Raw genomic sequence first — 15,092 nt, forward strand, 5'->3', positions numbered from 1 at the left:
TACGAGGTAAATTTTTAATTTTTTCATTATTATAGAAAAAGATTAAATGAAAAGATAACCTACATTTATATTTGGTAATTATTTTCCCTCAATTTTTGTATTCTCAAACATAGTGTGCAGGTTTGAGCTCTTGCTCAGATTCAGACAGAAAAAACAGAAATCCCGTTTTAGAAATAAAGAAAAACAAAATTTCCATAGAGGGAAAAAAAGCGGGCAATTTTGCAAAAACGTTCCAAATTCTTTAGTTTTTTTCATTTATCCCTCCAAAACATCAAAAAACAGTCAATCAACCCTCTTTCTCCAGTTTCAGAGCTCTATTCAAAAATCAAACTCTTCTTCGTTGCCTCATTCACTCACACGCGCCACCAGCAAATCGCCGATTCCACCGTGATTTCAAGAAATCATTTCATTTTTCCGTTTCTTAGGAAAAAATTACTGAAATGGCGGCGGTTTGTGTAGAGGAGAACATACCTGAGAAGAACCAGAGTCCGAAAACTTGTAAAATCGAGAGACGAGCGAGTGCGAGGATACAGGCATCGTCTAAACAGAGAGCGGAGAAACAAGAGCTGGTTCGAAAGCGATTCGAGTTACTAGACGAGACATTGGAGAGCCTCAGAAAAAGAAAAGCTAGTGTTTATCGTAATAGAAGAGTAAATATTCCAAATGCAGATGAAAATGAAGCTGTTATGGTCGATAAACAAGTTAATGATGTTACTAAAGTGATTACAACGGAAGCTGAGACCGTTAACGGTAATGTTGAACCTGCGGCTGTTGTAGCAGTGACTGATGGTGATGGCGGTGGCGCTGTGGCGGAGAAAAGTGTGTACGCTAGGGTTAAAGAAACCCTAAGGTTATTTAACAAGCATTATTTACATTTTGTTCAGGTATAGTTTATTTTCATTTTTTTTTATTTGCATGATTTGTTCTGTTTGTATGTTTTGATAGATTGTGTATTTATTGTACAGCAAGAGGAGACAAGGTGTAGGAAAGAAGAAGTGGATAAGAAGAAGGATTCGAAAAACTCCAAATCGAAGGTTATTGTTTGAATTTTTATTTGGATTCGTTATATATCTACTTTTTTGTTGATATTTAGTTGATATGTATATTTGTGTAGAAAGTGAATGCTGATGATGTGGACACTAAGATTAAAAACAAAGCCAAGCGTCCGGATTTAAAAGCAATTTCTAAGGTGCGTGAAGTTTCACTTTTCGTATGCTTACTAATGTTTGTACTGGTATAAACTCATCCGGAAGTTGTTTCATTTGTTATCAACTGTCGCTGCCATTTTTTGTTTTTGCAGTTTATGAATTGATCTGTGCTTTTATCTTGGCAGATGATTGAATCTAACACTGTGATGTACCGTGAGAAAAGAATTGGCAACCTTCCAGGTTTATATCTTGTGCTACTTTTTTCTTTCTTTTTTCTTTTACTTTGAGCCTGCTTTTTTAAAGATTTGTTTATTTTTATACTTCTAAGTTTGATATTTATCTGTGCGCTTTATCACACGTGCTTTATGAGCATTGCTTCTTAATTTGCACGTTTTTCAAATAGGGAAGTTGTTACTGATGGGGTGTTAATGATAGGTATTGATGTTGGGCGTCAGTTCTATTCACGAGCTGAGATGGTTGCAATTGGTTTCCATAGCCACTGGCTGAACGGGATTGACTTTATGGGCTTGTCCTATAGTAAGGTTGTAATGTTTATTATTCTTACAAAACTTATAATTACTTGAATACAGCCTATTTCTTGAAATCCTTAATACTATAACATCAGTTAGTTAATGAAATAAACATGTAAACAAACTGTAATCTGATTATAAGAAGCTATACTTTAGTAATCTCTACATTAGCCGTGTAAACTTTTGACGAAAATTCTAAATTTCTTGAGAGTTGAAACTTGTTTTTTCTGTATCATTTCTTCTGTGTTGAAGTGGTGGCAAGTCTAATCATTTCAAGTTTGTGCATTCTTTAATTGAATTCTTAGCATTTGAAAGCTATTTTTTTACTGTACGGTGTCCATTCAAATGTTTGCAAGCTCTCTTCATGCTTGTTTGCAGACTTATATGAAGGAATACCACCATTTTGGCCATCATTGGAGTTCTTTATTCTTTCTATTTTCTTCATTTCAAGTTGGACTCACATCTACACTTCAAATATAGCTCAGACTTCAGTTGCTATTAATGTCCTAAAGTAATAGTTATTTATCTATGTCTTAAATAACCTTGTATGTAATCTTGTCTTTGACTTTAACTTTTAAGTTGCTCCCCTAGCTTCTTGTTGATTTGTCAAACTCATATATGCTTGTGCATGTTGTTTGGTATCTATTTTGCATAAAAACCTGTTCGGTCGTACCTTTTAACTTTTCATTTTCATTTCCAAAATACTTCGAAAACTATATATTTGTGAACTATTCTTGTAAAAAAAAAAACCATTTTCCATCTTTTTTGTTTCGGCATTTTCCGTTTCATCATTTCAGCGTATTCGTTTTCGTGCTTCATAGTCTGATATTATTTATTTATGATCATTTATATTTGACATTGCAGAAATACAAAGAATATACATTCCCTCTTGCGGTGGCAATTGTTATATCAGGAATGTATGAGGATGACTTGGATAATGCAGAGGATGTTATCTATACTGGTCAAGGTGGTCATGATTTGACAGGAAATAAGCGTCAAATAAGTGACCAGGTTTTGGCTCGTGGTAATTTGGCCCTCAAGGTGTGTTGTTTAATATCAAAAAACCTCAGTTTATTATTTACTGGTTCAATGATTGCATTAAATGTGTGTGCCTATTATTTCAAAATGCGACTAGGAAGGAACCTTTAATCAAGATAAATGTAATTTCTCCTAACTAACATCTGTTTGTTAGTTGATAAGTATTTTCCCTGTCATATTTTAAAAGATTACGAAGTTGTGATATTCTAGGTCCTTTTGTTCATAAACACGCATGTCATTTTTCATTTTATTTTAGTTGAATGGGATAAAGGAGCATATAAAACGTACTTTTAGCCAGCTCTTATAGCTGAATGAATGCATGAATTCTGCATTTTTTTAAAATTAGATTCCTACTTTGAATTGGAATAATTAGATCCTCATATAACAGGAATATATATACCAGCAAATCTTCAAATTATTTCTAGTTGAGCATAATTGACTTATATACATATAGGAACATTTCCCACACTCCCTCTCAAGCTAGTGAAATATTTTCTATTCCTACCTTGCCAACTATCTCGTGAAATACTGCAGTAGACAATCTCTTCATTAGCACATATCCTCCACTGGAGACAATAGAGTGCAAGCCAGTCCACTATCTAATTTTTATGAAGTGTCTATCAATCTTAACATGTATGGTGTGATCATATTGTACATGGTTATTTATAGCAGATCACAATACAACCTAATAGGTGTTTTCCATGCAATCTTTTTATCCTTTAAAATAATTTTCAACCACAATAGCTCACAAATTCCAAACGTGATAGATCTAAACTTAGCTTCCACACTAGTTCTAGCCACAACATTTTGTTTTAACTTCTCTATGCTATTAGTTACCAGCCAAATATGGGCAGGCTGCAATAACCAATTGTTGATATTCTGTCTACTATAGACCTTACATAGTTTGCATTAGTATATGCTTTGAGGGTCAATTTCTCTCCCTTCTTAAATAAGTCAACCCTTTGTTCGAGTACTTTTCAAGTATTGTAAAAATTAAAATTCAATATAAAGCCTAGAGATTAATTCTCTTAAGATCTTGCATAAATTGGCTCATCGCACTTACTGCATAGGCTATGTCAAGCCTATCGTGAGACAAGTAAATGAGCCTTTCTTCAAGTCTTTAATAAGCACCTTTATCCACTATTGTATCTTTCAATGGTTTTCCAAGTCTCTGATTTTTCTCTATTGGTGTTTCCAATGGCTTGCATTCCTACTTACCCATCTCCTTTAGCAAGTCAGATTTTATTTGACTGATAGGGGTAACAAACAACGAATTCTATTATAATGAAAACAAATTTTTCATAAGAAATATAAAAATATACCAAGTACGCAAAAAATACTAAATTAAATACTAAATACAAAAATATAAGTATCAAAATACAAAGGGTTAAGGTAAGGCAATTTTTTTAATAGCATAAAATAGGATAAAGGATGCAGTATAGTTGACCATGATAACATAGTGATTCTAGTCCTGTGTTTTTAATAAAAAGTCCGCTACCCCCCATGGTATGTGCCGCTTTCCTAATCAAAAGATAGGAGAGCACACCTTCTCTCGAAGTTACGGGGTCATTTTGCCGAGTTTCTTCGACATGGTTCTCTCAAGCGCCCTAGCCAATAAAATCCTACCTAATGGAGAGATTGTTGGAGAAGTGACAAAACCTTATACTTTTCATTACAAAACCAATATAGCTGACATATTTTTGTTGAGAGATAAAGATATCATGTCAAAAATAAGCAACTCCAATGCAGAGGAAATTTTTCAATTTGCCAAAATCCTTTTTTAAGGCCTCTTTTTCTTGTAAAAGACTCTTGACTCAGTAAGAACTTGATTTTAAGAAGTTTTAAAGTCTTGTATATTTCTATGTAGGCATATATAATATTGTTTTAGAAATATGCGCCTTACTTTGCTCAGGCGAGCGTGTTTTTTGCGCCTTTTGCCTCAGGCAATATAAGGCTATCTCGCCTTGAGTGCGCTTAACGCTTTTAACTACCATGTTTCAAATACATCCATTTCAACTATCATAACTTCTCTACATTTCTTATCACCAAGTGCTTTAGATAATCATTTGGATATGGACACAATTTCTAGATGGGTAAAGAAAATGTTATGGGTTGTGGAAAATTTACTATGAGACATAAGGAAGGATTTAGGGAATTTGGTGCAAGTCGTTATTCTTTTGGGGAGAACTATGGGTTTATCAAGATCATTTGCATTATGTATATGGAAGGATTTAGAATTAGAAATATCAAGAGATGGATGGGGACTTTGAATGGGGATAGATTGAGCAATGGGACCTATCTTGAATAAACATGCAATGAATTAAGGATTTTGATCCTGTTTTTCTTTTGTTATAACTTTGACATCAAGAAGTATACACTCTTCATATTCATTTATACAATGAATTAAGAAGGTCAGAAATATGTTCAGACACTGAATAAGATGAGAAACAGGTACATTTAACTATAGGCAGAAAATTATTTTCCATTGAGAATAACATCAAGAATGTAATATGATTATATGTACCTGTATGTCGGGAATCTATATGTTCAAAAATCTTAAATTATATCTAGTTGTACAAAATTGACTTATTTACAAATAGGAAGATGTCCCACAACTAATGATCATGGCCAAAATCAACTGGGTTTGCTGTTGAAGTTTTCTTTTTAAAATTGCCAATATAAATGTTACTGTTATTGCTTTAAATTGCAGAACTGTGTGGAGCAAAGTGTGCCTGTACGTGTTGTTCGTGGCCATGAATCTGCCAGCAGCTACAGCGGCAAGGTTTACACTTATGATGGGTTGTACAAGGTAGATATAGCTCCACCGAATGTATGTTCGTGAAGAAGTTGTATAGTTGAACTTTTGACTTTACATGGATATGCTTTCTATTGCTAAAAAGTTAATTTGTGAATATATTTGTCTTTCCTTCATGGCATGTCTGCCTTAAATTTTCATGCCTCCTGAAATAATGAATGTCTTATGAATGGCTAAAAAATGGATTTAATTGCAATAAGCCTCAAAATTAAACTTGGACTTTTCTGTAATGGCTATCTGTTTCTTATAGTTTACGTTACTTTGCCTTAATAACCTTGACTGGTTTGTAATTGTTGAAAGCTTGCCTGCAAAAATCAGTGTCACCTCTAATCACTCACGCTTGGTTTTCTGTGGCATTTTTTTTAAGTTCTCTTAGCTTGCATTTCTACAAGCATCTTTTAGTCCTATTTTTTCATTAATTGAACTGTTCTACAGGTTGTTCAATACTGGGCGGAGAAAGGCATATCTGGCTTTACTGTGTTTAAATTTCGCCTGAGGAGGCTCGCAGAGCAGCCAACATTGACCACTAACCAGGTTTGTATCTTCTTCTGTTAATTGATTTCAATGTAATTGTCAACCGCACATTCACATTTCTCTTGATCTGAAAGGTTTTCTGATCCACACAATTTTTAGGTATTTTGTAATAATTAAAGCAATGTTCTATTTAGTGTAATACTTTACAAGTTGATTTCCTTGCATTATTAATATTTGTAATAACAAATAACCACAACAAATGACAACATACAAACTCGCACATCTTCACCAGTGACATATAAGAATTATTTTGCATCTGTGTATTTTAATATCAAAAGTGCAAGTTAAACATTTGCATGCATTACAATTACATCAATAATAAGAAACAATGACTTTGAAATTGCTTTCTTTAAAGCTTACCTGGTTAAAAACAAAAAAAAAAAGACTTAATTTCTGAGGAGTTTCCTTTGTATTGATCCCCTTGCTCAACTTATGGTACTATAATACTGATAATGACATTAATAAATAGGCAATGCATTTAAATTTATTGATATGACAAGGCTGCATGTGCATCTCTCAAGAAATGAATTCAATTGGGATAGTTTCTTTATTTTCTGGAGGGTAGTAAATTTTCCATTTTTTTCGTGCAGATTAATGCTATAGCATGTATTTTCATTTCTAACTTTTAGTTTCGGTAAATTTAAATTGGAACTTATTAATTATTTTTCTACCAAATTCCAAGAATTTTAATTTTTGCCCTTAAAATCATATCCATTTTCCTCTAATGACAGGTTCAGTTTGTTTATGGGCGTGTACCTCAATCGATTTCAGAAATTAGAGGGTAGATGTTATGTTATGTTTAATGAAGTTCATTGCTCTTTGATCTTGCAACATTTAATTTTCGTTTGCTGTTTGATCGGCTAAGATTGGTCTGCGAGGACATTAGTGGAGGTCTAGAAGATGTTCCGATCCCAGCTACAAATTTGGTTGATGATCCACCTGTTCCACCAACAGGCATGTTAATAATTAAATTGGATAACTTAATTACTAGTATTATTTCCTAAATGCACAATGCATCTTATTGAGAGGTGCTTTGTTGTTTGCTCGATGTGTGTTTGATACAACTGAAATTATGTTTTTGATTTTCTGCTGGATTTTGAACAAAAGCAAAAAGCCAAACATCTTAAAGATCCAAATCGCTTGTCAGCATTTTCATCTAGAACTTTTCTTTTGACAAACTTATCATAATTTCAACCTTTTGTTACAATTGGTAGATGTTGCTCAAATTGATCCCAAAAAAATTAATTTAATCTATCCCAATTAACTTGGCTATATAGCTGCTTCAGTTTCTTGAAGCTGCCTTCTTTTCTCTTATTTGTTTGCTAGTTTGAGTATATACTGCTGTGTTTGTGTGTTCTATTAGATGCATGCTATGCAACCAGAACTTGATTGTCAAAATAAGCCCATTTTGCTGTTTTTATCTTTAATATATCAGGTCTTACATATCGCAAGAATCTTCTAGTTTCAAAAAATATTAATCTTCCTACCAATGCTGCTGGATGTAACTGCAAAGGAGCGTGCATAGATCCTCGAACATGTGCTTGCGCCAAGCTGAATGGCTCTGATTTTCCTTATGTGCATCGAGATGGTGGCAGGTGTGTGTTATTCAAAGATTAGTGAGAAGTTGTTCTGAGAGGCAGTTTTTTTGTCTTGAATAGTTTGACTAGATTAATACAACTTTTACCTTATAAGCTCTTGGTTTCTTATGTTTACTTGTAGGCTAATTGAAGCAAAGGGTATTGTTTTTGAGTGCGGTCCAAATTGTGGTTGCGGACCTCATTGTGTCAACCGTACGTCTCAAAGAGGCCCCAAGTACCGTTTTGAGGTGCATTATTAATTCCATCTGCCCAAATGTTTTCTAACATTTTGAATAAAGTCGCTATTCTTAAATGGTAATATTTTCACATTTTTTGATGCTTAATTTCATAGGTTTACCGTACCCCCAAGAAAGGGTGGGCTGTGAGATCGTGGGATTTCATACCATCTGGGGCTCCAATATGCGAGTATATAGGCATGCTGAAGAGAACGGAGGAAATGGACAGCGTCATTGAGAATTGTTTTATTTTTGATATCGACTGTTTGCAGACTATGAAGGGACTTGGCGGAAGAGAGGTACCTTAATTTTTTATATAGTTTATGGTAAATATTAAACTCTGCTTAACTGCTATTAAAATTCCTGTTTGAGTCCATATTTTTTTGAAAGTGATATGTATGATCTTGTCATCTCTTAGAACTTGTTACACTTAAATCTTCCTTTTAATAATCTAGTCTATCGTTATTTTAATGATACTACACTCTAGCCTTTCACCTTCTACTAGGGATTGGAATTTCGTTCAATTATATTGTGTAGCGACTATAGGACTGTAAATTTTAAACTCCATGCACTAAAAGCTATTATTATATGGTGAAAGTTTTCTCTGAATTTGTGATCTTGCTATCTTTGTTTTTATATCCTCGATGCACCGAGTTTGTATTGATATTTTTTACACCCAACAGAGGCGGTTAAGAGACGTTTCGGTGCCAACATCTAACAACATGGATAGACCTGAGGATCAGAAATCTGAAAGTGGACCAGAATTCTGCATTGATGCAGGTTCCACTGGAAATTTTGCCAGGTTCATCAACCATAGCTGCGAGCCTAATTTGTTCGTTCAATGTGTGAGCTCACACCAGGATCTTAAACTTGCTCGGGTAATGCTATTTGCGGCTGACAACATACCTCCTTTGCAGGTAAATGTCTCTGTCCTGTTATTGACATGCAATTTAGTCTGCTGCTATTAAATTAGTAAGAGTGGTCGCTTTGAAATGGCATTTGTAAGCAATGCTCTATTTTCCAATATTTACATTGCCACTGAGTAATCTGTCTCTTCTGTATAAGGTGTAGTCCTGCTTTGTGATGTATTGCATGCTACTGTTTTTTGAGATTCTTCTTGGAAATCGACAAGAGCTAGGGGTGTGCGGAAACTGAACTAAACCGAATAATTGGATAAATTTTGTTTGTTTGTTTCGACATTATAAAAAGAACTGTCTTTACAGCTCAGTTCGGTTTCAAAGTGATGTTTTCTTTTAAACCGAACCATAAAACAAACTGAACCGATTGATTCTGTTTTAAATATTTTAAATTTTCATAAATTTTGGTTTGGTCCATCGGTTTAAACCGAATGCACACCCCTAGCAAGAGCTACCTATTAAGAAATCATTTTGAGGAACAGCGGTTCATATTTCGACTGGCTATTTTATCTCTTGTTTACAGGAACTCACTTACGACTATGGTTACGCCCTTGATAGCGTGTCTGGCCCGGATGGAAAAATTATACAGATGGCTTGTTACTGTGGTGCAGCAGGGTGTAGAAAGCGGTTATTCTAGTTTCTGCTATTCAAGTTAGCACTGGGCGACATGCGGAAAGCTAAAAGCAGTAGTAGGTATGTTGGTAGTTGCAGTTGTACATCTTTTTTACTTTCTGCAATCATATACTCTTTTTGTGCCCCCCATTCCCAGATGCCATTTTTTGCTAGGGGTTGGTTCATATACTTATATTAAATCTGAGTCAAACTGAAATGCTAATATTTATCTGAAACAATGAGAAGAAAAAAGAAGGAAAAGCTATTTTGTATATGATTTTTGTTGGAAGCTGTAGAGCTAGACTTCATTTTACAACTAATATATTCAATTTGTGATTCAAAATTTCGGTTAGCCATTGGTAATTAATTACTCACTACATTTATGTTTCTGCTCTTACTTGACTTTTTTTATAAAGGCTATGCAAATTTATTCAGGGCGGTTTTTTTATTCCACCTAGAGAATGAGAATGAAAATGGAATTTGTTACTTAATCCGTGACATTCACTATTTATTTGAAAATGTTATTTGAGTTTTTTGTTTTTTGTTTTTAGAATTAAATGATTTCACTTTTATTCCTGTGATGACTCGAACCTAAGACTTATTTGTCTCGGGTAGAATGCTTTTACCACTTGAGCTAATCTATCTCGTCATTTGAGTTAAATATTCTATTTTTTTCTCAAGCCTGCAAATGAAGAGGAAAAGAAAGCTCCATCTATTTTCTGATCCTGATGGACTGAAACCTAATGCATTGTTTTGAATTGAATGATTTTTATACAATCCATGTATTTAAGTAAAATCTATCATTTGTTGGGTAAAAAGATATAACAATTCATAAATTTGGTGAATTCCCACCTCCTAGTTAGTGACAAAGTTGAAATTGTCATTTCTTTTGTTTTCTAAAAAGAACTACTCTCAAGCTTGCAAATTTATGAATTTTATACAATCTATGGATTTAAGTAAAATCTATCATTTGTTGGACAATCTGTTATAAGAATTCATAAGTTTAAGTTAGAATTAATAAATTCATGGCTTTTATATTTTATGGATTTAAAAGTTATGAATTCACAAAATATAAAGAAATTGAAAAAAATTCAATCCAGGTGTTGTCTAAAATGGATTGCTTCAGGTAGCCTAAAGCTTAAATAATAGATTCACTATGCAAATAAAATAAAATCAGATGAATTTAATTTAATGCAACTATATTGTTAAATTTATTCACATGGGTTATTTTTAGAGAAAAATCATTCTCCGACACATGAATGCATGGGGCACATCGTGATGATTTGCTACATATATGACGCTCACACTAATCCAAGTCATCGTTTTTCTTTTGACAAAATAAACCAGTTTTAAACTCAAATACAATGATGAACTCCTTAAACAATACCCGTGTACCACATATGTATTCAAACGACGGAGAATAATTCTGAAACTACGATTGCCAAACTTAAAAATTAAATGTCATTATTTGCGGAGTTTTAAGTGCACTTAAATCACTACTTCTATAAAATTTACTTTCAAAACATAACTACATTTGCCTATAAATAAATGGTTAACCTATTCTAAGATCCATGTACTTTTTTTTTACTTTATCCTTTGGCGTTTTTGTTTCTTTGCTTGGTCACAAATCTTATGGAATTTATATCTTTTTTTGGTTGCCCATCCGGTTTCGCCCTAACTAATCCAGATCCGACTGCGCACCTGGAATGATGGGTGAGTTTGCGAGCAGGGGTTTTCTACATTCACAAGGCTCGAACCCGAAACCTTACTTAAGCGATACCAAACCGCTTACCGCTTGGAATTTATATTTAACAAACATTAATCAATCATTTCGCTTGAACAGCATTTACACAAGAGAGCTGAATATCAATGTCTGTTAGAGGAAGTGTTCTGAGCAATGTTACAACACCACGTTACTTGGGACCAATCAATTACAAACTTTGACACTTGAGGTATATTAGCAACAACAAAATGTCATCTGAATTATTTCTAAGCAAGAAGCCAGCTCCAACCCTGCTAAGGGACATATGAATACCGTTTTTAAACAGTCAGCTAAGCTTCCAATAAAACTATAGAAGTAGCAGCTAGTAAGTATGGTGTATCACAAAAGAAAGCAAACCTCTTAATTAGAATCTTCGACTTCTACTCTCTCCTTTATCCGATACTTGCGGCCTGCTCTCTGTGAACTGTTTTTCTTATCAACCGGTTCATCTTCGTCCATGGCGCTAGCTTCACTCTCTTCTGCATTATCACCTGCAAAGCTAATGGGAGCACCCTTTCTATGCAAAAGCTCCTTATCAGCGTGATCTTCGTTTTGCTTTGTATCAGTGTGACTATCTACCATCTCAGTATCACCAATTTTCCTCCTAGGTATGAAGGTTAATGATTTCGGAAGCTCAGCAGGAGCATCATCTAGCTCTGATTCGGTGCCTTTCGACTTCTTAAGTGTATTGAGGAAATCCATAAAAGCTTGCTGGTTAGATTGGTCATCTACATCAGTAGATGACTCAAAAGTGTACCGCGTGTATCTTGAAGGATTTCGCATATAATCAGGAATCCCAGACGGATAATCCGGAGGTAAAGGATAAACCAAAGACTTATCTTCTGAATCAGTATCCATCCCTCCATTGATGTCTTCATCAGACTCCTTATCTTGATCATCTTTACACTCTGGGTCAAACCTAACGCGTTTTTGCGACTTCGAATTCAACTGATGTTCACTTTTCAACTTAGAATCAGACTCATCGTCCCTTCTCTTCAGAATAGATTTCAAATTACCATCATCATTCGCCTTAACTCGATCACCAACAATATCCGGCAAATGTTGCTCAGAAACCTGCAAAGAATCCATTTTCTTCGCAGCCGCATCGTCTTCTTTAAGCCTAAGTTTGGCAGCCATATGATTCGCTCGTGGATCTCTAGCAACCGTTTTGAGCGAAACGGGAAGCTCATTGTTAGAATCAATCTCAATTCCGTAGTCACTTATTTCTTTTAAGTACAATCGGTCACCAGGTTTGTCATCCCCAACAGCCACTTTATCATATTGGTCTTCCTCTTCCTACATTTTTTGTTCAAGCAAAATTCACAATCAGCTAACTATTTGATTCACCAACCAATTTAATTTAATTTCATAACAAATATTATCATTTCAACTAAAGGGTCTAGTCCAAGTGGCTAAGGCTCTCCGGTGCATTTCTAAGGTTTCGGTTTCGAGTCTCAGTATCTAAAATCTGAAAAATCTAACCGTAATTAGCTTCTACCTCTAATAAAAAAAAAGAATAAAAGAAATACCTCATTATCAAGAGTACAGTCCAAGCCAATAGAGTTCTTAATTTCCCACTCCTCATCATTATAATCATCAGGTTTCGGATTCGCCACCTGGCCGGAAGTGCCACGTGAGCCACCGGATGACTGTTCATCGTCATCGTCGAGATCATCCAGCTCCTCCAGCTCCAACCGAAAGCCGACATCTGTCTTTTCCCGATCGCTGTTTAGAAACCCCTTCTTGACCGGAAATAAATCGGTTTCGGGTTCCGGACCGTTGTTGACTCGGTTCCACTCATTTCGCTCAATTTCGTCGTCTGTTAGGCTCCATAGAGAGCTTAAATTAGAGGACGGCGGCGGCTCCGTCGTCGAGGAAGACGAGGCGAGCGCGCCAAAAGCTTTATCGACTCGGATTCTGAAATTATCTTCCATGGTTACGATTAGGGTAAGAAATTTTGAATTGGTGAGAGTGGATTAGGGTTTTAGGGATTTTTTTTCTGGAGGTATTATTTAAATCCGAAATAGGATAAAGCTACTCCAGTACCCAAACACAAATTGGTTTTAAATCATAAAACGGCGGTGGGCAAATGCATTTCCGGAAAATTTCTCTCTATCAATGTATTGCAACGTCATGACATTTTTTCATTCTATATATAATTAAATAGTAATAAGATAAATACATTAAATTTTATTAATTATAAAATGTATTTTATTAATCTTTTACCAATGAATATGTAAATATTTTATAAGTATAACTTTTTTTTACTATTCATATAATAATCTTAACTTGATAATAATTGACTTCGATGCAACTTCCAATTTTAAAGACCGTATTTACGCAGAACGATTTAAACAATTTGATGTTCAATGCTTATATCATTTGAAATATAACTTGTTAATTAGTCTCGTTATTTGTTAAGTAAATATTGTGTGAAATTGAGGAAACTCTAATGAGATAGATAGTGATGTCTGTAACGCAAAATGAGAAAAAAATTGTTTTTCGCAATATAAATTGTTATATGAGATATCACCGTTTATGGCCGTCTTTTAATTATTTTTTTTGAGGAATCCTTTAATTTTTTTATATATCGTTGTTAAATGAATAGTGTAATTGAATGGCAACTATATAGTTAAAAGTTCTTTGTATAAATTTTTGGCAAATTGGCTGAAAAACTACCCACCTTTCAATTTTTTTTCAATAACACCCTGACATTGTAAAAAGTTCAATAGCACCCTATTTCGTATTTTTACGTTTCAATAGCACCCCAAAGTATCAAATTAAACTCTTTTTACTTGGATAATATTCAGAAAATATCCTTCAAATTTATCAAATATTTTAAATATTACTTGATGTTAAAAATTATACAAAAAGACCATCTTTTTCCTAAAATCAAAAAAAAAATTAATTATTCTGATCCCGTTTTGCCGGAATCACGTCGGACCCGTGTCGGAATCACGTCGGACCCGTGTCGAAATCACGTCGGACCCGTTGTCGGAAATCGTCTTCCATGGAAGACGACTCTTTTGGATGCTTTATGTGATGATGATATGGTTGAAGAAGCTTTAGACGTTCTCGGCAAGATCTTAAGGAAGGGGCTGAAGGCTCCTAAACGCTGTCACCCCGTCTTGACCTCAATAAATGCAATAGGAGAACAGAGAACTCACTATGCCATTGATTAATAAAGCTCTAGCCAGAGGTGCTATCCCTAGTTTGGGTAGTTATACTGCTATGTCTATTGATCTTTATGCTGAAGGTAAGATTAGTCAAGCTAATAAAGTACTTAATGAGACACAGGATAGAGGCTATAGACCACCACTTTTAGCTTATGAAGCAAAGGTGACAGCATTGTGTAAGGAGGGTAAAGTTCACATTCGAAGTGGAAATGGTGGAAGCAAATTGTGCCCCAACGTTTAGGTAATTAGTGGTGAAGAGGGTATAATTGAATATTGTGTAAGTTAAAGGATTTATTTAGATTTGTCCATACAAAAAAAGTATAATATAGCCCCTAATTTTAGTTGTTTTAAATACTTTTGTCCTTATAATAATGAAATTGTTTAAATTTTTTCAATTTAGGGTGCTATTAAAACGTAAAAATATAAAATAGGGTGCTATTGAACTTTTTACAAGGTCAGGGTGCTATTGAAAAAAAATTGAAAGGTTAGTAGTTTTTGAGCCTATTTGCCTAAATTTTTTATGGATTTTTTTTATCATTTCCTATTAACTTACCTTAGAATTTATTGCACATTTTTAATTGTATCAATATAAACTTTAACTTTTCTCAAAAAAAGAAAAAAATATAAACTTTAACTCTGTTAAAATAATCAGTAATTTTTTTTTAAAAAAAATTAGTCTGATGTTTTTCTTTTTTATTGGACTTTTTTTTTATTGAATTACTACATTAATAGAATCAAACAGTACTG

The 15,092-nt window shown here is 34.1% G+C and overlaps 2 protein-coding genes across 3 annotated transcripts; one reads left to right on the top strand and one right to left on the bottom strand.

Moving 5' to 3' along the window:
• The first annotated feature begins 108 nt into the window (after positions 1-108).
• Positions 109-9,750, top strand: LOC126682412 (histone-lysine N-methyltransferase, H3 lysine-9 specific SUVH4). Its single transcript, XM_050378086.2, has 15 exons — positions 109-884; positions 966-1,034; positions 1,115-1,189; positions 1,334-1,388; positions 1,584-1,690; positions 2,543-2,719; positions 5,427-5,525; positions 5,967-6,065; positions 6,797-6,846; positions 6,931-7,019; positions 7,501-7,660; positions 7,785-7,890; positions 7,995-8,177; positions 8,562-8,795; positions 9,319-9,750. Exons 1-15 carry the CDS (start codon positions 441-443, stop codon positions 9,430-9,432), a joined length of 2,061 nt encoding a protein of 686 aa, XP_050234043.1. The 5' UTR covers positions 109-440; the 3' UTR covers positions 9,433-9,750.
• A 1,517-nt stretch (positions 9,751-11,267) lies between these two features.
• LOC126683057 (uncharacterized) lies at positions 11,268-13,250 on the bottom strand. Of its 2 annotated transcripts, XM_050378884.2 has the most exons (3): positions 12,699-13,250; positions 11,527-12,465; positions 11,268-11,420 (listed from the first exon to the last, which is right to left on the bottom strand). In XM_050378884.2, the coding sequence occupies exons 1-2, from the start codon at positions 13,101-13,103 to the stop codon at positions 11,530-11,532; spliced, it is 1,341 nt and encodes a 446-aa protein (XP_050234841.1). In that variant the 5' UTR covers positions 13,104-13,250; the 3' UTR covers positions 11,268-11,420; positions 11,527-11,529. The 2 variants fall into 2 exon arrangements, with proteins under 2 accessions (XP_050234841.1, XP_050234840.1); XM_050378883.2 differs by having other exon boundaries at positions 11,268-12,465.
• Between the last annotated feature and the right edge of the window lie 1,842 nt (positions 13,251-15,092).

This window comes from Mercurialis annua, linkage group LG5, assembly GCF_937616625.2.
Source record: "Mercurialis annua linkage group LG5, ddMerAnnu1.2, whole genome shotgun sequence".
NCBI classification, from domain to species: Eukaryota; Viridiplantae; Streptophyta; class Magnoliopsida; order Malpighiales; family Euphorbiaceae; genus Mercurialis; species Mercurialis annua.

Excerpts from the sequence above, each read along its gene's own strand:
- LOC126683057 (XM_050378884.2), bottom strand. The coding sequence starts at position 13,103 with ATGGAAGATAATTTCAGAATCCGAGTCGATAAAGCTTTTGGCGCGCTC. Across the intron at positions 12,466-12,698 it reads ACTGTACTCTTGATAATGAG|GAAGAGGAAGACCAATATGA; the intron begins GTATTTCTTTTA and ends CAAAAAATGTAG.
- LOC126682412 (XM_050378086.2), top strand. The coding sequence starts at position 441 with ATGGCGGCGGTTTGTGTAGAGGAGAACATACCTGAGAAGAACCAGAGT. Across the intron at positions 1,691-2,542 it reads TGGGCTTGTCCTATAGTAAG|AAATACAAAGAATATACATT; the intron begins GTTGTAATGTTT and ends TTGACATTGCAG. Across the intron at positions 7,661-7,784 it reads GTGCATCGAGATGGTGGCAG|GCTAATTGAAGCAAAGGGTA; the intron begins GTGTGTGTTATT and ends GTTTACTTGTAG.